This window comes from Lytechinus pictus, chromosome 7 (assembly GCF_037042905.1).
Source record: "Lytechinus pictus isolate F3 Inbred chromosome 7, Lp3.0, whole genome shotgun sequence".
NCBI classification, from domain to species: domain Eukaryota; kingdom Metazoa; phylum Echinodermata; class Echinoidea; order Temnopleuroida; family Toxopneustidae; genus Lytechinus; species Lytechinus pictus.
This window is the reverse complement of record NC_087251.1, coordinates 26,046,294-26,071,694: the sequence shown is the minus strand read 5'-3', so window position 1 is coordinate 26,071,694 and position 25,401 is coordinate 26,046,294. Positions and strand designations below refer to the sequence as shown.

The 25,401-nt window shown below is 38.1% G+C and overlaps 1 protein-coding gene across 1 annotated transcript; it reads left to right on the top strand.

Moving 5' to 3' along the window:
- The first annotated feature begins 3,922 nt into the window (after positions 1-3,922).
- On the top strand, positions 3,923-25,054 carry LOC129265349 (lactase/phlorizin hydrolase-like). Its single transcript, XM_064102355.1, has 10 exons — positions 3,923-4,607; positions 6,898-7,187; positions 7,871-8,099; positions 9,843-10,065; positions 11,230-11,429; positions 17,203-17,688; positions 20,188-20,474; positions 21,194-21,425; positions 21,771-21,996; positions 22,803-25,054. The coding sequence occupies exons 1-10, from the start codon at positions 4,014-4,016 to the stop codon at positions 23,063-23,065; spliced, it is 3,030 nt and encodes a 1,009-aa protein (XP_063958425.1). The 5' UTR covers positions 3,923-4,013; the 3' UTR covers positions 23,066-25,054.
- Positions 25,055-25,401: the final 347 nt, after the last annotated feature.

Genomic DNA, 25,401 nt, shown 5'->3' with positions numbered 1-25,401 from the left:
CCCTTATGCGTTATCAACCTTTATTTTGTTTGCATTATGCCCGGAATTCATGTAATTTTCATGGAATGGAAGGGGAATCGTCCTCGCCATGCACAAATAAACGGCAATGTACACCCCACACTGTGCGCTGCATGCGATGACTGCGCGGTATAAAAATGACCGTTTTTAACATGTTTTGGGGGTGTTGTGTCAAGTAAAATCAGCTCTAACATGAAAACGGACAAAATCGGGCAGCTAAATTTGGTATCGACTTAAAGCTTAGACATCTGGCAAAATAATGATGATAGAATCTAAACTGAAATCCACGGAAATCCAAACGTTTCTAATGTAATTGCAAAAAACATGGATTATCAGCCTATTTCGAGGAATGATTATCCTATAAACCTCCTGAAATGTGTCTTTTATCTACTTTGAACCCTTTCACACGAAAAAAAAAGAATATATCAGAATTATGTGGGTGCCATTTCAGATTCCTACATGAAAAACCTCCTGTGAAATGACTCGTTTTTTAACTAAGTTGTCATATACGCGGCATTTCGCAAAATGTGACATTTTACGATTTGAGGTAGGAAATTAACAACCTTCATGCAAATTCCAGAATGAAATATTTTGCTGAAGTATTCTTCAAAGTGTTGTCTTTCAGCTGGGCTTGACAAAAATAAAAAAACTGAAATTGCCCAAAATGACTTTTGGCGCACTTTTGTTTCGCCCCGGCCCACTGTGGGGCGGTGCTACAAGAGGTGACAGGGCGGCGACCGATCCTGTTATTATAATTTTTTTCTCAAGTATTATATAGTAGAAAAAATGAAGGGAAGGAAGAAAAAGAGGATGAAAAGGAAAGATAGAAGGAAAAGAACATAAAAGAAAGGTATTGATCGTGTTACCCCTGTGATGTATAACTCTATCTGGAGGAGGGGATTCGTCTTGCCCACCACCTTTCAGAGTATACTGTTGCAGCCCCTGTTGTCCACCTTCTACTGAGATTAGGGTCCCGAATTGCATTTAGGACGATCACAGAACAATCCTTACGCTATCAGGGATTGACTCTGACCAGTAACAAACCAACCATATCAACTCCTCGTACTAGGTTTTACGAAAGACTGAAAGACAAACTTTATTATTATTGAATTTATGGCATTACGTACATGTAAACCCTATAGTGCTAACATCAAATAACTATTATTCAACCTCTACATATATTATTCTTAGAAAAAGACACACCATTTGGGTTAAAAGTGATGACTGAAAGGGGGTGATCCCCAAAGAGACATGATTCCAACTATATTTTTTTTAACTTTATTTTTCTTTAGGATTACCCTTGATTATCTTGCCGACCAGACAACCTTTTCACTTTGCTAGTTTTTTATAGGCTTCTGCTCTATGATATAAAAAAAAACTATATGGAATATGATTCTTTCTCTTTCCCAGAGGACCTATTAGAGAGGACTCAGAACAGAAAGATGGGTCTAAAGAATAGGGCACTTAAAGTTTCATCAGTTTACTTTGTCCCTTCATAACAAGAAAACTACTCCTTTTACTCCTTCGTTTAGACTAGAAAGAGCAGATGCATTTCATTATCTTTTTTATTTGCTCTTCATACACCCATGGGCGGAAATCCCAGGGGGGACAGGGGGACGCGTCCCCCTACCCAAAATAGTAAGGGGGACACAATATCAATTGTCCCCCTACTATTTTTGGTATTTTATGATGGAAAGAAATACATCATTAAAAATCGAAATAATACAAGTATTTTGGAGGAGATGACCTTACCTTTTGGCCCCCCCTCCTATTGGCGTATAGCAAAACAAAAATGGAAAAAAGGGGGAAAGAGAGAAAAAAGAAAAAGAAGGGGAAAAAGAGGGAAAAAAGAGGAAAAATAAGAGGGAGACGAGTAAATAAAATGAGGTTAAGGGAAGACTTGGAAAATGATTTGAAAATATATTTCATGTCATTATATTAAATTTTTGCTCGCGCTTTGCGCTCGCATAGCCTGTTCGATGAAATACATATCTTGCTCAATAGGCTGATATGTAGCTTAAATATCAGTTTTTAAAATTTACAATGCATATTTTAGCTCGGACATCGAGCTTTCATTATTTTCTTTAATTTACACATTGATTTTTTTTAAGTGCTCTGTAAAATGTCTGTTTATTGTGTATATATAATTTGCAGCTTTTTGCGCTGTGCGCTCGCATGATTTGATTTGCCAAGTAGGCCTACATGTTGTCTTTGTTTATTCCATAAGATTCTTTATATATTAATTCTATAACAAATTACTTAAAATCCCCCTTTTATGACAGTTTATCAAGAATTTCGTCTCGCGATTTGCGCTAGCATTATTGTTGAAAATATATCAACTCATAAATCTTATTCATGATTACAAAGGTGCTTAAAATATCCAGTTTTCAGGCCTCAATGTCAACAAATTTCACTCACTCATTATGCTTATAACATTAATAAATACGATAGATAAAATTTTCATGAATTCCTAATAACAAAATTGTCCCCTTTTCAGAAAGGAATATCGACAAGTTTCATTTCGCGCTTAGGAAGAGAAATAGGATAGTCATCATTTTCATATGATGACAAAATGTCCTTAGGCCTATAGAATGTCCAGGTCTCAGGTCAAAATAGTAAAAAAAATATCAGCTCGCGCTTCGCACTCGCATCATTTATTAAGTGCTATCCATATCCACTTCACAATTTCCCTACACAGTGCTTTAGATGGTGCTTAAATTCACCCTTTCCAAACCGGAATATCAAGTATTTTCCGCTCGCGCTTCGCGCTCGCATTATTGATTTTCATAAAAAAAAATGAAATGTATTTAGAATGCCCAGATTCTGCCTAACTATAAAACACGCGCGCACATGTTTATTAAGATACGCAGCTTGATCTTTATTCAAAAAACGTGCTAAAATTATCCAGTTTCAGATCAGAATATCAAAAATTTTCTACTCGCAATGTAGGAAAATACCAAATTTCCCATCTTTTTTCATGATTTACAAAACATGAATAGAGTGTCCCTTTCTTAGGTCTGAAATCTCAATTTTTCCGCTCGCGCTTCGCGCTCGCATAAATTGTTTAGTTTTATACCTAGCTATACCGATAATGATTACAAAAAGTGCTTAGATTTTTTTGGACCGGAATGTCAAAATTTTTCAGCTCGCGCTTCGCGCTCGCACTATTTAAATAGGGCTTATGAGATTATTACACTTTTTTATGTTGTTTGATAAGAATAAAGCTAAGAAATTACTGTTAGGACATCGGCGTTTTGCCCCCCCCCCCAATTTTTTACGACCAAAAAAAGAGAAAAGGATAGGGATAAGGGTGAAATATAGGTCTATTATTTTCCAAACGTCATGTCAAAATCTATCACAAACTTTGGATTTTGTAATAAAAATGTTGAAATTTTTGCTCACTCGCTTCGCACGCTCGCAACTTATTGATTTTACGTCATACACCGCATCGAGCACCCTCAAATTTTTTTGGCTCATTACGCCACTGGGACAACCCCTTCAAAGAAACAAACAAAAATCAACTTTGAGCGGCCGATCGGGGAGAATATGGGTGAAAAAAAATTTCGGCCCCCCGGCTATTGGCGTGAGCTGGATCCGGCCCTGGTCCCCCCTACCTTCGGGGAGAGATTTCCGGTCTTGCATATACACCGGTCCATTTATTTCACACTGACTTCATTTGTTTAAAAGGATATTTTCAAAGACGTATTCACTCCCCCTTCATGTTCAGAAATACCGAGTCTATATACAAAGTAGATACTCCCTCAGAATAGATTTTGTTTGATAGGCATACAAGTTGATGGATTATGTTTATTCGGGATACTCCCCCTCCTCAATGTCAATACTATTTTATCTTATGATTTGCAACCCCAAGAGTTACAAAAGTCCAAAGATCTCTGAAAGACATTCATATCCAATACTAAGTCCGCTCGGGGCATATTTCACCATAGGGCATATATATGCTTTAACAGATTTGTGGTCAATTTCGTCTTATAATCATGGCTGTCCATAAGAAAGAAATCAATAGCGTTTTCATCATATTGACAGTATATCTGCATCTAACCAGCGGGGAGTTCTCGTACCCTGATGTCTTCGACGATCCTGAACGCGACACTTTAATCTCTGGGCAGTTTCCGGATGGCTTTGCCTGGGGTTCGGCCACCTCCGCCTATCAGGTCGAAGGAGGTTGGAACGAGGACGGCAAAGGCGAGAGCATCTGGGATACCTTCTCTCACGAAGGCCGGATCTATAATAACCAAACCGGCGACGTCGCCTGCGACAGTTACCATAAGTACACCGAAGACGTCCAGCTGGTTAAAGCCATCGGACTGACCCATTACCGCTTCTCCATCTCGTGGCCAAGGATCTTGCCCCAGGGCACGCTTGCTGGCGGCATTAACCAGGCTGGCTTAGATTACTATACCGATCTGATCGACGAGCTCATTGCCAACGACATCGAACCCGTGGTCACCCTCTACCACTGGGACCTTCCTCAGGTACTCCAGGATGATTACGGTGGATGGGAGAATGACACTCTGGCCGACTTGTTCAACGACTATGCCAATTTGTGCTTCGCTGAATATGCTTCTAAGGTAAGAATATTATATACGAGGGCTGTGATAGAAAGAAAAACAAAACTTTGTTCCTACCCCCCCCCCCACAAAATACCAAGAAGCTTCAGTAGATAGACAATCGATTATAACGTAATATGTTTTATCAAATTTGCTTTAACATCTGGTTGTTTTGATATGACAGAAATAAATTCTCTATAATGTTGCACTATAAAGAGAGCTCTACCTCCAAACGCAAGTACGCCACAAAAAGAAGCAATGTCACCAGAGCTAAAATAGTTTTTCCCAAAGTAAAATACCAGAATTTAAAAATATATTCATAAGAAACAAGGCGGCACTCCACACATGACATAAGAAATGGAGCATTGTGGGCATCCGCCCATGGTTTTGTAGAAGTGATAAAAAATAAGAAATAAAAAGTAATTAAGTGGAAGGAATATAGGGAGTGTAATTGAATTCGATAGAAGGGAGAGAAACGCTGGTCAAAGTAAAAAAAAATATCCGTGGTTTGATCAGGAGAAATGCATTTGTGCCACTACGCCACATATTATAGGCCTATAAAGTTCATGTCGAGATTTATCAGGCTCTGAATTTATAGGCCTCATAAAATTGGTAAAACACTGACTGAAGATATAGGCTATATCCCGACTAAATCAGTCGGTTCAACTTATATATTGCTAGCCACATTTCCCCGCCTCTGCTTCAGTGATAAAGATGTTATATTTTTCCTTTAAAAAAAAAATTAAAACCCTTCTGTACTATTTTCCTCTTACTCTTTGACCGATAATCTTCATCTGTCAATTTTTAAATTAATTATTGTTACAATCAGGCAATAAAGCCTTCTCCAGAGTGCCCTTCCCGGATCTTTCACCCCTCTCCATGTAAGTTGCCGACATCACAGGGTTCTCCTCCTTCCAACACCTTCCTCAATTATATTTTTCCCCTACTAATTTAGAACATTATTTTAGCACAACTAAATCCTATTAAGTTGTGCTAAAATAATGTTCTTAAAACAGCCTACCGTATATAGCAGTGACCCATGTCCTCCTTCTTTACTCTTCTTCATATTTACCCCATTTTATTCATTTATTTGATTAAATTCTTGTCTTTCGTCACGGTCTCACGTCGTGGTAACTTATTCTTCCGGTGAGATTCCGGGGAGATCTTCCAGAGAACTCTCATAGAGCTCCAAGGGAGCTTCTAGAGATATTCCACAGATCTCCAAGAGTAGTCACACGGAGTTTACAGAGAGGTCTTGTAGAAATATCAGATAGCTTCTAGGAAGATTTCAGAGATCTCCAAGAGTGCTCAAAAATAGTTCCTATAGAGCACTCAGGGAGCCTCTATTCCAGAGATTCCCAAGAGTGCTCCCAGAGCTCTCAGGGAGCTTCTAGAGAAATTCCAGAGATCTCCAAGAGTTCTCACAGAGAACTCTCAGAGAGCTTCTAGAGAGATTCCAGAGACCTCCAAACGTGCTCACAGAGAGCTCTCAGAGAGCTTCTAGGGAAATTCCAGAGATCTCCAAACGTGCTCACAGATAGCTCTCAGAGAGCTTCTAGGGAAGTTCCAGAAATTTCCAAGTGTGCTCACAGAGCTTCTAGATCGAGAGATTCTAGAAAGCTTCCAGTGAGCTCGTAGAGGAACACTCTGGAGAAACCGTGGATGCTTGAGGCTGGCGCCGGTATAGAAAATCTCAATCTTCTTGATAAAACAAATAAAAATAAAATAGACTTGATAATGCATTTGGCAGGAATTGTAGGGAGCTTCTAGAGGGATTCCACAGATCTCCAAGAGTACTCACAGAGTTTACAGAGAGCTCTTGTAGAAATATCAGATAGCTTCTAGGAAGATTGCAGAGATCTCTAAGAGTGCTCACAGAGCTCTCAGAGAGCTTCTAGAGAAATTTCAGATATCTCAAAAATTGCTCACACAGAGCCCCTATTATAGAGCTCTCAGAGAGCTTCTAGAGAAATTCCAGAGATCTCCAAGAGTTCTCACAGAGAGCTCTCAGGGAGCTTCTAAAGAGATTCCAGAGATCTCCAAACGTGCTCACAGAGAGCTCTCAGATAGCTTCTAGGGAAATTCCAGAGATTTCCAAGAGTGCTCACCGAGAGCTTCTAGATCGAGAGATTCCAGAGGAACAATCTGGAGAACCCCCGGATGCTTGAGGCGGGCGCCGGTAGAAAATCTCAATCTTCTTGATAAAACAAATAAAAATAAAATAGACTTGATAATGCATTTGGCAGGAATTGTACATTTTCAGCTCATCATACTCTTAATAATTAATCCAACTAATTATCTTTTTTATTAGGTTAATATCTGGATTACGTTCAACGAACCCTATGTGGTGACATGGCTCGGTTATGGGATAGGCGTCTTCGCCCCTGGTATAGTCAGCCCTGGATACGCTCCATACCGTGCAGCCCATACTATCATCAAGGCCCATGCAAAAGCATACAACACCTACAAAAATAACTACTTTTCTCAATATGGTGGCAAGGTCTCCATCACCCTTAGTACCGACTTTGGACAACCAAAAGACCCTGAGAATGAAGAGGACATCGGAGCTGCTGTAAGATACATGCAGTTCACAGCAGGATGGTATGTATCCAGTCACAGTCCACAATTTTGCCTGTTTGAACTATTAGGTGGAGTTTCTATCCTCAGACCCGTATACACATTCCTTTATTTGGATCACATGGCGCTATAGCCTTCATGAATTAGCATTCACGCACTGTTAAAAATATTGGGCAAAATTTTTACCAGCACGAGGGTAATTACGTATCAAACCAATTTGGGGCAGTGTTTTACCCAATGCGGGAAGCATATTGTCCAATAAGGTTAAAAAATAAGCAGCAATTATTTTAAAATTAGCAAAATTGTCATCACACTGGATAAATAAAAATGCCCAAAAGAAATGCCCAATGTTGGTTGGATACACAATTACCCTCATGGAGCATTTTTACCCAATATTTTTTAGAGTGCGGTGGTAATTACGAGATGCAATATCTTGAGGCGTAAATTGCCCGATGAAACACATCCAATCAGTGTTTGTTAGAATGTGGAAACGGTTGTTTTATTAATCTTACGATTTTTAATATTCTCTCCATCTTCCGCTTTCCTCTTCTAATCAAAGCTTGTCTTAGCACTAGCTTATTTGATACATCAATATTATTCGTAAAGAGTTAAGTCTTGGTAAATAATTCATAAACCATTCTCAATATTCAATTTCAAAATTTTGTCTCCTTGAAGACTTAATGATACCTTTTTATGTCATTTTGAAGGTTCGCGCACCCAATATTGAAGAACGGTGACTATCCAGATGTGATGAAGTGGCAGGTCGGTAACAAGAGTCAGGAGCAAGGTCTTCCCGAGTCTCGTCTTCCAGAGTTCACTGAGGAGGAGAAACAGTACATCAAGGGTACAGGAGACTTCTTTGGGCTGAACAGCTACACTACGACCGTGTGCAAACATAAAGTTACATCAGGAGATCCCAATTATGAGGGTGACCAGGTGAGATTCGGATGTCAGGTTTTGTAGATTTCTTGTATTGATCCATGTTAGAAGGGACTTTTACCAAAGAAATCAGAAAAACTAGCATAAAAATGAAATTCAATAATTAAACATTAATTCCTTCATGACTTTGTGTTTGATTTTAGAGGCCCAAGTATAAGGTATCACCGTGGAGGTTGTGGAGTTATGCTTTAAGCTTTAGATTATGACTGTGAAAGTAGCCATACATAGTTTTGTACATTTCAACCTATTTAAATTTTCTCTTTTTTCACACCGTAACATTATGATTGGTCATCATTGTAAAGTACAGTCTATGCATCATGAATAGACAATTTTTTTTGTTCATTTCAAAAGTTTAGGTAGTGGTAACGTAACATCAAGCAATAATGATTCTGTAACATATCTGTATAAAGATTTTTCAACATAGGAATTGGACAGGGTGATTGATATATCGGAAGTAATTAAGCAATTGAAACAGCATCATGACTGCCAGTCATGATGAATTCAAACTTAATGTATTCAGGGTAATATTTTCTTACAGTTTCCTTCTGAGACTTTCCAACAGTAGATGTGTTTCCTCCCTCACCCTTTCGCTCTAAAACACGGTCGTCTATTTGATGTTTCGTGAAATTTGAATATAAAGCTCAAGCACATTCGAAATAGAGAGTTTGAGAACTGACTGCATTCGCAGAGGGCGACAATTAACTGCAAACAAAATATGCATGCACATGAGGCCTGAGAGGTTCACATCAAAGTTAGATCGAAACCATCATGTGCATGTTTATCGAAACATGCATTGCATGATCAAAGCGTGCCCCAGCTTTGTTTGACACACAAAGACCGATCAAACAAAACATTTTCGGACATGAAATAATACATTTTCCCTATTTTTTTTATTCCTCTGGAACTTTTCGCGGCCCACCGGAGAGAGCTAATTCGCGGCCCACCGGTTGAGACTCGCTGGTGTAGACATTTATAGGGGGATCGCATTATTAAGTTGCGTTGGAAAGCTATTCACAGCGGTGTTAAATGATTGAATAACCATTTTCATTATTCTCAAAGCTTGCTCGGTGAAGAACAAACTGATTTTAAGAGTAGTTATTCCACCATGGATAAAAAATTTTCATTACACGCCATTATTGACTGGTATTTTTAGAGAAGGAAAAGAGTGTACACAGCTTTTGTTGATTATAAAAAAATGATTTGATGATAGATCATCATTATGGTTGAAATTAATTCAACATGGAATTAATGGAAATTGCTGCGTGTAATTAAAGACATTTATAAAAAGTCGAAGTCCTACGTTTCATGTGACAATTTAAATCAGATTTTTTTCAAAACAAAAATAGTTGTAAAACAGGGTGAAAATTTGTCGCCTAAATTGTTTTCGTTGTTTTTAAATGACTTTTTTTTTTTTTTATCTCAGAGGTACCCAAGCCTTGATTCTCTTTCTTTAGCTGTTAATGAACTTGTTTTTACTGACGAAGAGAATATGTTTAGATTTATTTACACTTCTTTATGCAGATGATACGATTGTATTATACAGACAATCTGCATAAACCATAGGTTCAACCGATGGTTTTAAAAACCACCGTTGTTGTGAATTCGGGCCAAAGTGTGACTCAAGGATCATTTTAACATAAATCATAGGCCTACTACGTTCTGAATTCAGCTAGAAACCCAGCGCACATCACTTCGTCATGAAAGTCAATTCATTTATATTACAATGTATTACCTCTGCAGGATGTGGAGCGAAACCAACCGGAAAATTGGCCGACGTCTGCTTCTGAATGGCTCCGACCAGTTCCTTGGGGTTTGAGAGGTCTCCTAAACTGGGTCAAGAATGAGTATGATGATATCGACATCTACATCACTGAGAATGGTGTTTCTACCCCGGATGAGTTCAACCTTGAAGACGATGCAAGGGTCACATTCTACCAAGCTTACCTTAATGAAGCCCTTAAAGGTAGGTTTATTGAGTTCTACTTGTGATTCATCAGTGGCAATTAGATAATATCGATTTCATATGAGATCACATAAATTTCTGACCATCAAATGTAGAGCTTGTGGAAAGTAAAATAACTTATTTCAATTATTTACTCCATGGTCCTGTATTGTGGTGATTACGACTGATTGCAGTCTCAACTATAATAGAAGTTGGCGATATCAACCATCATTCTATCCCCCGGAGGGGGGGGGGGGGCAGTCAAATGTATTACTGTACACACGCGTAGCCAAATTATTTTTCAAACATCCCCTGTGTGCAAAATAACCACCTAAACAAGTTTTTCGCGGGCTTTATTTACACATTTTGGCCCCTAAACAAGTTGTCGCCATATGACCCCGGGAAAAAGCTTTGGGGGAAAAAAATACCCTAAACACGTTTGGCTAGTCTTAAAAAAAAAAGCTTTAGAAAAAAGCATATCCTAAATACGTTTGACCCTGCGATTGACCATTGACCAGTCTTTAAAAACTACCCCTTTATTTGACCCCCCTTTATGCACTTATTTAACCAATAAGTCTCTGCATGGCATTCCCCTACTCTCAAAATTCCCAAGTGTAAATAAGGGACCCAGCTGAAAGTAATCAAATCGGCCAAATCAAGCGTTCCTCCAGTCTCATTTTTAGATTGACCCTTAATAATTATTTGAATCCATTGGGGGAATTCAAGTCCGGTGTTGGCCTTGGTGTTGGTGTTGAAATTTGTATTGCTTCCCCCAGCTCTAAAACTTATTCAGATTTTGTAAAACTGATCCAGATCACATTATTGACTTCTCAATAACTAGTGAGTGACTTTTCGGGACCATCTTCATGTTATGTTTGGCGTTATAATCATGTTAAAATTGACCTAACACAAACACCAAAAGGTCAACACCGAACTTGAAATCATTGTCTAAAGAAAGGGAGTATACATCAATATGGGACATCGGTATTTCACTTCAGGATCTGATATGTTCTACATGTATGTTGATTTGGAGAAGTAGATTGTGTCAACTGATCTTTTCTTTAGCATATAAACTAAATCTGTTGTATCATCAATATTCTTTTTTTATAGTCACGTACACACTCATTTTCTTGATCATTTTGCTATATTTGAATAACACTCTTTATCCTTTTCTGCCCTATAAAGCTCAAATGTATGATGGTGTGAACCTCGTTGGCTATTTTGCTTGGTCACTCATGGACAACTTTGAGTGGACTTCCGGTTACAGTCAGCGCTTCGGACTTCATTACGTTGATTTTGAGGATCCTGATCGACGCCGAACGCAGAAAAAATCTGCAGAGTGGCTGACAGGAATCGTAGCGTACAATGGATTTTCATCAGCGCAACACCTTCAAGCTACACCGCTCGTCATCTGTCTTTCTGCCTTGATTTATAAATTGTTTTTGTGATAATTTTAATCGAGTTTCTCTGTAATTTTTCCACTGTTTCCACACTTATTTATAAAAGGGGGAAAGGAACTAACGAACTGAGACAATAGGTAGAAAACTATAGGTATAATGGTATAAATATAACTGGCAGGGTGGATTGAGTCTATAATTTGTAGTGATTACATTTTCTTACTGTCCGAACGTACGTTCAGTCCTGATTTCGAAAGCGATTGTGGCACCTATAACGACATTCGCCCGATAGGAATCGATCGTTGATCATGAAATGATGATATTCATTATTTAGAAGATAGATCACACTTTATTCCACTTATTGTCAAGAAGTAGCAAATGATGTTATATACGAAACAGCTAGGGCAACAACGACCCGGCGTTCCTGCCACCGGGGAGCTTTTCAAGAAACAAATAGTCGCTAATTTTCACCGACAACTCTTGTAATCTACTGAAATCTACACATCTGATTGGCGCAGAAATATATATAGTCAGAGAATATAACTGACTTGTTGCTTCATCACATGAAACAATAGTCGGGTCTTTGAAAATGGAATTCATGAATTCGTACGCATTCGTGCCGCATCACCCACCACTTGATTCCATGACATTTGCTCTGGCAATAATTGCTCTGCTGTAAATTCCTCACACTAATCAAACGACCAACTTCAACCCTGGGTTTAACAATATACTCTACCCTGAACCTAACACTAAACCTAAAATAAAACCATATTGCATGCAGCCCTAACCCCAACCCTGCATCTTAGACGAAATTAAGCTAGCCCGGGGCATTTCTCACAGGAGGAAATGACGTCGTGTCACCCCACTGGGTAACTGTAGACAAGGTACATTTGGAGTAAATCGCCACCTTCTGTTCATAAAATTTATGTCACATTATGTGATTATGAAATATCAAGAATCTGGGATTTTCTTCCTCCTCGACATAATACACATCCATCATAATAATGCACAATGGATTCATTGTCATGCAGCCATATCATTAATAGAGCTCTGTGTAGATTTAAAGTCCATTCAAAGTAAACTCGAGGACATTTTGTTGTTGAAAATGCTGATTAGGCCTAATTACTCTTATGATGAGTAGTACTCGATATGCTTTTTTGAAAGGCTTTCGGATTCACAACTAGTACAGTTTAGACGATGGCATAATGTTAACATGATGTAGTCTCACCGATTTAATTGATTTTCGTTTGGGGATAGGGTGAGCCCTCAAATACCAATATACCAGTCCTGCTGTTAGTCAATGAGAATGCCTCTTAAACTGGACTTGTTGTTTACGAAGCTATGAGCTGTGCGTTCACCTTTAATTTTTCAAATATTCTTTCGATTGATAACATTAATCTAAAGATGGGGAGGGGTTTGTCATATCCCACTGGCTGTGAGCATGGTAAATGATTTAATAAGCTACAAGTATATTTGGTAAGTCTGGAAATGATGCAAGTAAACTATGATTACCATAGCAAGATAAGTTTCATGATAAAATACAATGATCACTTGGTATCTATCATCAATTTCGTAAGAAAATGCATAAAAATGTCACTACAAATAACTATATACTATACGTTTGACTGGTCATGTTCCTTACAGATCTGTTGGTCAATTAAAAGATATTTTGTGATTGTTTGAGGAGAAACTAAACCAATATTGTAGGAGAGGGAGACAGAGAGAAAGAGGAGGGGGTGGATAACGAAATAGATGAAGATTGAGCTCAACATGTAAAAGAATGCAAATTGGGGATAGTGTCATTTGAATCAACAGAGTTGGCAATATAGCGGGCTCATTCACATGATATTATTGTTTAAAGAATACAAGTGCTATAATTGAGCTATTCGAAGCGCCCGTTCAAATAGATTTCATTGAGTTTTCCACGAACATAGGTATTATAAAAATATTTTAATTCATCATCGATTGTACCCATCCCCGTCGGTCTTAACCATCATTTACGGAAGCGTATCAGTGTCAACCAGATGAGGCAAGAATAAAAGCTAGGCGATCTGTTGGAATTCGGCAGGTCGACTTGTCACTTGTTTGGGACAAGAAGATAAAATGACAACACGTTGGAACTGGGAGAGTGAATTTGTTTGTGAAATGAAGACAAATCGACTAAATAATGCCATTACATGTCAACAACTCGTCCTCTTGTTCCAAACCAGTCTACTTTGTCAGTTTCAACAACTCTTCATCTTGTCCGAAACAAGTCGATCTGCCGAGTTCCATCAACTAGCCTTTTTTGTCTTTTAACCCTTCTTTTTTCTCCTCATATCGTCATCTGTTTGTACGGAAGCTTATAACTGCCAGCCAGATGACGAGATAAGAAAACTAGAAAACGAGTTTAATGACGATACGACGAGCTGTTGGAAATCGCCAAGTCAACTTGTTTTTGGAAAAGAAGACAAAATGACGAGTTATTGAAACTTGAAAAGTCGATTGTTTGGGAAAGAAGACTAGGTGACGAATAGTTAGAACTAGGCAAGTCGACTTGAAGAAATTCATCAACTTGTATTTTTGTCATCTTTCCTCAAACAAGTCGAGTTGCTAAGTTTCAACAACTCATAACATTGTCTTCTAGCCCAAACAAGTCAACCTGTCGAGTTCCAACAACCCGTCTTCTCGTCACTTAATCTGTTTTCTTGTCTTATCTCGTGATGTGGTTGGCACTTAAAGGCTTCTGTAGTTTGGCACTTTACGCTTCCATAAGGATAAAAAAGTTCAACGCTGTTAATCCACAAGCATTGGTACCAAGACAATTTGAACGTCACTTCAATATTGAGAACTTTTCACTATCCTTCAATCAAAATAAACACCACAGATTATCAGAGATCACAAACTTAACTTTTGCTTATTTTAGAATTATCCCGTTAAAGACATTTATATATTTTTTATAAGAAAAATTGTCGTTATTTGCGCGATGAAAGATTGCCACTAACGAATATTCGATAGAATAAGCGGAATTCGAACACACCTCTCCTATAACGAAAAATACATACAGAGATGAAAATACATTTAAAAAAGACCAATCACCAAATGAAAATGCTGTCTGTACAAATGTGAAGGGGAAAATTGGGTGCCCGAAATGTGCAGTCAGAGGGTGTCGGAATACAAGAGTAGGTGGCGTCGTGTTTAGGATAAGTTGGCGCCCCGAATTCTAAGACAATGGCACCCCTTGACTTAAGGTCAATTTGGCGCCTATTTTAGGTCAAATTAGGGCCCCTAATTTTAAGCAATAAGGTACCTACTCACTTATGGGTAAATTTGAATGTCCCAAATTCAAGATAAATATCGCGCAAATAACGTGAAGGTTGATAATGTGCCCCCGGTAATTTAAGAAAATTTTGGCGCCCTCTCCGAGTTTAAGGACGAATTGGCGTCCCTAACTTAAGGTAAATTTGGCAACCCAGATTTGAGGTAAATTTGATGCCCCCTTACTTAAGTTTAATTTGGCGCACACAATTTTAGAACAAATTTGGCGCACTTTTACTTTAAATCAATAAGGCGCCCCCGGGTTTAAGATCAATTTGGCTCCCCCTAAGTTTAAGACCACTTTGACACCCTCTCGAGTTTAAGATTGAATTGGCGTCCCCTAACTTAAGTTCAACTTGACGCCCCCTATTTGGGCTCCCCTTTAAGATTTTGAAAACAATTTGGCGCCTCCTTAATTTGGGATCATGTTGGCCCCGTCTAGTTAAAAATCAACATGGCGATAGTTTAAGACAAATTTGGCGCCCCGAGTTTTAGGTCAATTTTAGCACCTTCATTTTGGCGCCTCCTTATACTTACGGATCATTTTGGCGCCCCGTAATTTTAAGTCCATGGTGCCCCCGAGTTTAACAACAAATTGGTTCCTCCTATATTAAGTTTATTTGGAGCCACTTATTTCAAAACCATGCAATTCATCGTTCCTTTACTTTCGGGTGAATATGGCACCCCTCAAGTTTATGATCAATATATAGCGCCCCTAATTAAAAGACCACATTTTGCGCCCCTCTCGATTTAAGGGTTACCTCCGATTCCCCCCCTCTCTCTCCTTTCCTAATTTTTCTTTCTCATATTCTTTCTCTCCAAATTTTCCCCCTCTCCTCCCTTTCTTCTTCTTTTTCATTTTCTCCATTCCTTTTTTCAATACCCCCTCCATTGACCTTTTCTATTTTCTCTCCCCTTTTTGGCACCCCTTTCCCCTACCAGGGGGCCATGACTCGGAAAAAGCACCCAAAGAATACGTGCATGGGCGTTTTCTACAGCGAATTCTGACAGTTCAGGGGGACATTTCATAAAGCTGTTCGTACGCTAAGAACGACTTTAGCAACGACTGTTGATCCTTTCTTGTGGTAAATGATATTCACCATTAAATGTTCGTTGGTGATTATAAAGCACATAAGGAAGGTTCATCAGTCGTTCTTAAAGTCGCTTTAAACTTACGAACAGCTTTATGAAACACTATCCAAGAATGTTACACATCTGCTACAACCTAAACATAGTAAATTTATCGATTTCCACGTTATTGTGAATTTTTTATATTTTATATGATGACGATAAATAAAATGTAGTACATTGGTGTAAATAACAAAGTATTGATCAGATCTACGGGATTTTATTCTAATCAGTAAACAAACCAAACAAACAAGCGCGTTGAATCCTCGCGGCTTGTTTAGAAAAGAAAGACAAACTTTATTATCATTGGATTTATGTAATGTAGGAAGATCTCACGTGTTTTCCCATGCTATGATTACTTCTGAATTATTACCAATCGTTTATCCCCGTCCCTGTGAGAAAATCGAAATATGGCATTGGTGAAACCTATATCACGCACACAGGAGCAGGTCTTCTAGTGTGTGTGAGAGGGTGTGTGTGAATACGTAGGCTAAATCTTTATAAACTTACGAGAACGAGGGGGAAAGAGCAATAGGCCTAAATAAATCATGGTACGTTTTATGTATTTTGCGGGAAATCTATTTTGCCGGTTTACATGGATTTCTTCTTGGGGAGGCGAATTAGTGAAATGTTACAGGTCTACAAGAGAGTGAGCCAGGCAATATAGCTGATCGCGAGAGTAGTTTCTTATTAAATTGAAATTAAAGCATATGGTGGTCACTTTAGTTTGAAAGTTTGCGTTTGGATTAAGCTTCTTCTTGTCCAGTTTTTTTGTTTTGGTATTTTAAATTTATGTTGTACTATGGAAAAAATAACCAACACAAACGTAGCCGATAAGCGCATGGAAGAATTAAAGCTCGATAGAGCGGATAGCGCATCAACTTTTTTGTGACAAGACTTATATACGTTCAACTAAATTACAACAACAAAAACAATTGTCGTTTTCAAGATTATGTCACAAATACTGCTTGCATATCATATGAGTTGCTATTTGACGGCATTCTAGAATGCCTGTTTGTTTTGAAGATGTCGGCTAGGTATGATCAAGGTAGATGTTTACTCGGGATACTCCCCTCCACAATGTCAACACTGTTTATCATTATGTAACCTAATGAGCTATAAAAGGCTGACGATCCCTGAAATACATCATTACATGCCATATCAAGTCCATTCTATGTCTATTCCAGGATTTATATTTAATTTATTATTAATGTGGTGATGATTGAACATGGCTGCTCAGAACAAAGAAATAAAAAGTATTTTCATCATACTGACAGTATATCTGCATCTGACCAGCGGAAAGTTCTCGTACCCCGATTACTTCACAGATCCTGACCGCGACACTTTAATCACAGGGAAATTTCCAGATGGCTTTGCATGGGGTTCGGCCACCTCTGCCTACCAGGTCGAAGGCGGGTGGAACGAGGACGGCAAGGGCGAGAGCATCTGGGATAAATTTGCCCACGACGGTCGGATCTATGCCTATCAGAACGGCGATGTCGCCTGTGACAGTTACCATAAATACGCCGAAGACGTTCAGATGGTCAAGGCCATTGGATTGACCCATTACCGCTTTTCCATCTCGTGGCCAAGGGTCTTGCCCCAGGGCACGCTTGCTGGCGGCATTAACCAGGCTGGCTTGGATTACTATACCAATCTCATTGACGAACTCGTTGCCAACGACATTGTACCGGTGGTGACACTCTACCACTGGGACCTTCCTCAAGCACTCCAGGATGTTTATGGTGGATGGGAAAACGAAACTCTTGCCGATTTGTTCAACGACTACGCCAATCTGTGCTTCTCCAATTATGCTTCTAAGGTAAGTAGACACAGAAAGACATTCCATTGTTTTTTGGTAGGACCGGTGGTCGGTATGGAAGTAGGGCTCCGCCGGGAGTGCGAATTGAAAAGTTTATTGTAATCCCAAACCAGGAGAACGATGGATGGGGCTTCTGTTTCATCATGCCATTGTGGGTGCAGAGGAGAGGGGATGGGGAATGAAGGGGAAAAGAGTTAAAGCAGAGGGAAGGGGAGAGGAAGACTGGGAGAGGGAAGGAAGTATAAATCTAAAAAGGGGAACGAAAACTACAGTATGATTGCAATTTGTAACAATACAAGTTTGGAAGTAAAACATTAGGCTTATAATTATAGAGACTTTAATATATACTTAAATGTTTACTTCCTGATTAGCAAATTATCTCTGTTCAGTCTTATCTTACCAATAAAGGGGTACTCGAGGCCAAAATAACATTCAACTAAATATTAATAATTAACAAGTGGAACGCCTCTAGCAGTCTCGCCTGCATTTCGCGATCCGATATAGCAGCAGTGCTGACTTTGAAAACAGCTATTAAATAATTATTCACAAAAGAAAACACTCATATGAAAATAAAATACTATGTCCATTGACCCAACATGATCTTTGACCATGATCCTGTGACCTAAAACAATCAATCATACTTGATTACCCTTAAGACTATGTTTCATGAAATACATTGTGTAGATCCATAATCTTTCTAAGTTATGATGCCAATTCAACAAACACCCCCACCACGGCCTAAGTTTATTGACCCTAAATGACCTGAAACTCGCACACGATGTTTAGGGATACATAATTGCTCTTATGTCTAAGTTTCATGAACTAGATCCATAAAATTTCAAAGTTATGTAACAATTCCACAAATACCCCCAACATTATCAAAGTTTGTTGACCCTAAATGACCTTTAACCTTAGTTATGTGACCTGAAACTCACACAGGATGTTCAAGGATACTTAATTGCTCTTAAGTTTAAAGTTTCATGAACTAGATCCATACAATTTAAAAGTTATGACAATTCTACAAATACCCCCAACATGGTCAAAGTTTGTTGACCCTAAGTGACCTTTGACCTTGGTCATGTGACCTAAAACTCAGGCAGGATTTTCAGTGATGCACTATCACCTTGATGTCGAAGTTTCATGAACTAGGTCCGTATTCTTTCGAAGTTATGACATTTCAAAAACTAAACCTTGGTTAAGATTTCAATGTTGACGCCGCTGCCGCCGTCGGAAAAGTGGCGCCTATAGTCTCGCTCTGCTATGCAGGCCAGACAAAAAGCAATTCAAATAATGTGAGGCTGAAAGTAAAGACTAAGTTGTACTCCCAAGGTCAAAACTGATATCACAATTGTGATTCTAATCCTCATAGTACTGTCAGAGTAAATATTCTGCTTATGGCAATGCCCCATGTGCTCACAGTGACAGTCTGGCTCTGTATAACAAGTACACATCTACTGTAGATTACTTTAACTGTACTTAAATATATCAAATCAATATAAATTTACTTATAGACTATTATGCTGTTCAACAAATCAAATACGATTTCTCGATGTACAGCGCCTTGGTCTTTCAAACCGTCTTCCAATTTCCACAGACTGTTATTCCAAAGTACTCATCTTCTTCCTGTCAAAATGTCAATTCTAGCTCTTCTTGGAACTTCTATTACTCCCAAGGTATTTTCCTCATCCCCCCCCAAAAAAAAAAATACATTCCCCTATATTTTTTAACCTTTTTGGATGCTTCCTCAAATAAGATAATACAGTTCACATGTCCACTAGCAACATATAGATGAAACAGTTAAATATGCCCAATTCTGGTCCTCTTATCAACAATGCAGCCATTATATCCTTGTTCCCATTCGAGCTTCTCATTGGTGATATTGCGACATTACAACCCCTTTTAACACAGAGATATTTCACCTTTTGGTATCTTATTGATCATGAAAGTGGATATAACTTTATCTACCTATGTGTTGGAGCTCCAAGGAGTTAAAAGTAGGCCTACATTATTTTCACAATCCTTGAGGGACCCAACCAAGGATAGACCATTGACTCGATCTTTCGACTGTTTTCGGAGGACTTTCATGAAATTTCTGGCTTCTCTACAATCTCCCAAGTGATTTTTTATCTCAAGTTTTCTAATTATCTTGTATTGATCTCGAATGATCGTTTAGTGTTCTTCTCAAAGAAATGTGCAATTCGTCTAGTAAGACAAGCCTGGCACAAGACTGATAAACGAGAGAAAAAAAATACCATGATGATCATGAAGATTGCTGAGGGATCATTCTTGGATCATGCAGGGAATCATGAAAGTCCCCAGAGATCATTGGAAGATCGAGAGAATATAAGGTTCAGGGTTTTTAAGAAATCTTTTTAGCAGTCTTGCCCTCTCTGAAACAAGGGTTTCAATTAGAAATTAGTAAGAAAACTTGTAAATCGACTGATCACATTCTTCTCCCTCAAGCAGTTTAACACCTAATTTCTCATGGTCTATTTTTAGGTTAAAATCTGGATTACATTCAACGAACCGTATGTGGTGTCATGGCTCGGTTATGGAATAGGCGTCTTTGCTCCCGGTCTTTATAATCCTGGCTACGGTGCTTACCGAGCCACCCACACTATCATCAAAGCCCATGCCAAAGCTTACCACACCTACAAAGATAGCTATTCCCAGTATGGTGGCCAGATCTCCATTACCCTCAGTACCGACTACGGATACCCCGAGTTTCCAGATAAAGCAGTGGATGTAGCAGCAGCTGACAGATACATGCAATTCACTGCAGGATGGTATGTATACATAGATAAAACCCACCTTGGATACTTTTTGCTACTGGTCTTTATAATCCTGGATACGGCACTTATACCCCCATTTCAAAATTTAACAAGTGACCTATCTCATGATCCTGATAGACTTTACTTTAACAAGGCCAGTGTTTGGTAGAATGAAGAAATCATCCCACCATTACTTGTCCAGATTTTTATCTCTTCCCTAAACCTAAAGAGAATGGGATTGATTCATCACCCCCCCCCTACATATTTTGTGAGAAATTTGTAACCCAAAGTATTACTGTGATGTTTCATCATTTTCTCTCTTTTGAGACAAAATTTGCCATGCCAGAGTACTTTGTTCTGAAGTAAAGCATAACCATGTACCTATACAAAAGCTCTCTTCATCCCAAAATTGTGTTCATTATGAACACCATTCATATACAACACTGCAAACTTCTAAAAAAAAGAATATCTCTTATTTTTGGAAAATAGGTCTAGGAGATCATTTCATCAACATTTGAAAAGTTGTCAGGTCTTACAACTTTCCTTGATTTCGATTGGCTGAGAAGCACACTATGGTAACTGTCAGATGAAATCACACTTTGTCATTTGTCAGATAAAACATCCAACAAGTTCTTTCATAAAACAGTCCCCTGGGGTTCGTTTTTGGTAGATCTTGACCGCATGATTGAATCATTAAAATCGTATTCAACTCCTTGTCATTAATTCTTTTAAAGGTTCGCGCACCCGATTTTGATAAACGGTGACTATCCAGATGTGATGAAGTGGCAGGTCGGTAACAAGAGTATGGAGCAGGGTCTCTCCAAGTCTCGTCTTCCAGAGTTCACAGAGGAGGAGAAACAGTACATCAAGGGTACAGGAGACTTCTTTGGGCTGAACAGCTACACCACACAGATATGCAGAAATCGACCTGAACCTGCAGGAGATCCCAATTATGAGGGAGACCAGGTGAGATTCTGAAGTCACGTCTTTGTAAGTTTTTGGCATAGTAAGTGTCATTTGCCTTGATAACAGGAACAGAGATATATAGCAGAAAGAGTTGGAATAAAATTAATATGTTTAAGAATTCGGGACATTGCTTGATTATTCTTTAGTTGCATTAAAACACTTTCTGAAACAGGCCCAAGATTACCAAAGAATCTGGTCATCATACCAGAATTATATGTGTAGAATTTTAATATGTTTAAGTGATCATCATATTCGAGGATCAACTAAATATACAACAAAGTCTCAACTCATTTTAGTCAGTACCAATTCAATAAAAGGTATCTTCCTATCCTCTTGCCCCTGCAGGATGTATATCGCTACCAACTGGACAATTGGCCAACGTCTGGTTCTGACTGGCTCAAACCGGTTCCATGGGGTTTGAGAGGTCTCCTAAACTGGATCAAGAATGAGTACAACGTCCCCATCTACATAACTGAAAATGGTGTCAGTGACGACAACCCGGATGAATTCAACCTTGACGATGACACAAGGATAAAATTCTACAATGCTTACATCAATGAAGCTTTAAAAGGTATACCCTATGAGAAGATTCTATCCCAAACTTGAAGTGTATCTATATCAAATCAGTCTAAAAACAAGGACACATTTCATCATTTAGAATTTGTAAATGCATGTCAGAGCAAAGAGCTCTCAAGGGGGCAGTGCAGACTTATAGATGACAATTTATGTTCTAGATGGCTTTCCATAGTGGTCTAAGTTTGAATCTGTACCATCTCTCCGAAAGATGTCGTTTGGAACTTCAGCTTTTCAACATATCCATTAATATAGAATCTGATGAGACATTTGAGGTTTTCTCAGAAACATTTAATAGTTTAACATGATGATGATAATAATAAAGTTCTTGTCTAGTGCATGATTTAATGTCTTTATGTGCTTCCAAAGGACTTGGATGTTGTAAACTTTATCAAAATTTTAAGAGGATCTGAAATTGTCATATCAAGCACTTTTAATGTATAACTGAGAGCACATAGAATCTGTCTCATTTTGTGTGTGTAGGGATAGAAATGTAGCCATTAATGTGGCATCCGACCTTGGTAGTATTGATTGCATCATTTTCCCAACTTCTCTATAAATTGTTGCAAACCTCTAAAATGAAAACATTTTTAAGAATGTTTAAATTGTAGTGATAATACCCTGAACAAAATCATGTTCCATTATGCTTCAGTCTTAATGTCTAATAGATTTCATGGATATACAAGAATGTGCCAACAGCCTTGCTTCTTTGCATTAGAATTTAGTTGCCTGCCCTCTACAATTCAAAATGCTGAAAATCTTTGTCTTTACACTATCCTTCTCATTGTTATTTGTCTTTAATAGCTCAAAAGTTGGATGGCGTTAATCTTGCTGGGTATTTTGCTTGGTCACTCATGGACAACTTTGAGTGGACTTCAGGTTACAGCCAGCGCTTTGGACTTCATCATGTAGATTTTGACGATCCAGAAAGAACCAGAACACAGAAAAAGTCTGCCGAGTGGCTGACAGGAATCGTAGCATACAATGGATTTTCATCAGCGCCACATCTTCAAGCCACAACATTTGTCCTCTGTCTTTCTGCCTTAATTTATAAATTGTTTGTATGATATAAATTTCATTTTACATGTACTTATGTAGTTTTCTTCTTCAATTTCGATTCAAATTCAATGATTCCAAACAACAATAAACATAACACAAATGTGTTGCTTTATCATTACCCAAGCAAAAGACTATTGTGTATGTAGATGCAAGACAAAGCAACGGTGAGAATGATACATGGTGCTAATTCATTTAATGCACTGGAAGAAGACTGTGGACGTTTCATATATGCCAAGTTTGGAAAAGAAGTGCACTGGCAAGCAATTGCAGTGGTGTAACAATAGTATAGTCTGAGTGTGATGATAGGGCTGAAGATGACTAAAACTAAGTTTTGAGATCATACTGGGTAGCTCAACATTGTGGGCTAGCAGAAGAAGACTTGAAACAAGTAGAGGGTAAGGAGGGTGGGTTTAGGTTGAATTCTCTAGGTTGGGCAAAGGTGAAGTGGGGTGTGATTCAGTTTAACATTAACATGTATGCACTTTGCTTATCAGTGAAATAAATGACAGACTTGCCCATGGTCCTCCATGAGCCCCTTGACACAAAGGTTTAATTGCTTTGAATTTCATATAGGTATGTAAGAATAATTCTGAATGGTTCCAGTCAGTGTTTTCAACAAATTACACATGGGTCTTTCCATGAAGTTGAGGCACAAATTGTGACATTTCAGCATAACTCAATACTTATTATACTATATGTTTGTTTGTAGGCTTTACATTTGTAAAGACCATACATTTTACTGGAAATTTGGGGCCATTTAGACTAATTTTCCATGAAGTTATTAAGCAAAGAGTATATAATGCTGTGTAGTGTACACAGAGTCCATGTAGCATCAGGATATTTACATTTTGTCCTAAAAATTCATTAGGCTGACTAAAACTTGAAACAATACGTACATTTTACTTGTTAAGTCAGTTAGCTAAATACCTCAGATTTCCTATGCATTCAGTGTAGTTTCAAATGAAAATTTTAAAATTGTCATGATGTCCATGTAGTGACAATTTTGAAATTTTCTCTTGAAAATATAATTATATGCAAAGAAAATCTGCAGTGTTTAGCTACCTGATTTAACAAGTAAATGTGCATATTGTATCAAATGTTGGTCAACCTAATTGCAAAAATTTGACTTTCAGGACCAAAAGAAAATATCCCAAAGCTACATGGACACCGTGTACCTGTAAAAGCATCATTCTATGTTTTGCTCAATAACTTCATGGAAAATTAGTCTAAATGGCACCTAATTTCCAGTAAACTATACGCCTTAAATACAAATGTAAAGCCTACAAACAATAAATATAGGCCTACAGTACGATCAGTCTTGAGTTATGCTGAAATGACACAATTCATGCCCCAACTGTATGAGATAGACCCACATGCAACAATGAACTTGATTGGCCATGGTGCTATGAGTGGTGGTGCCTTATAAGGCTATTTGTAATGTTACACAAAACAATTGGTGACCCTTTCTTAAGTGCTTAATCAGACCCTCAATCATTTTGATTTCTATAAAGTTGCAATCATTCTTTGGTTGATTAAAATTGTCAATTCTAACAAACATCTAAACAGAAAATTCTACTTTTTTTCAAAATTTGATATGGATTTAGACACTCCATTCCTTGGTATGCCAAGGGCTTATCTCATTTAGCAAACGGAATGGTCACCAAATGGGAAAGAATCATTGGTAAACCTCACAATTTAATTATATGAAAATGATGTTTTCTCCAAAATGCAGAATTCCATAACAAAAACAGGTACATCTTGTCATTTAGGATTCCCAATTAAAGCATGAAGAAATAAACACAGTTTTCACTCTCATGGTAGCATTCTATTGTGCAGCTACACATTGCGATGTGGTGTAGATCTAACCAATCACTGCACACATTAAAGAAACAATACAAATGGAATTATTAAGTTAGATTTATAAATGTATTTATCATTGATTCCTTGAGAAATTCATAGGAACTGATGTTCAACAGATAATAAATGTAAATACTTCAATATACACATTGGTCTCAACCTAATCTGTTTTCATTCTAGTTTGGTCAGCTAAAAGACCCTTTCAAACTGCATGAAGAAGTTGAGAGAAAAAAAAAGAAGGGCGGGGGACTGGGGGGCAGTATGAGTTTAAAAGAGAAATAAACGTTGATGGCTGTGTGTGTGATGTACATTTAAAGGGACTATTACAATCCAATTTAACCACGAGAAATGGTATTAAAGAAAAAAAATTAACATAAAAACAACGTGTAGGCATTTGCAAAGCAGAAAACATCAATTTTTTTTCATATGTAAGGAAGTAATTGTTAAAATAGTCATTGACTTCATACATGAAGACCAAGGTACAATA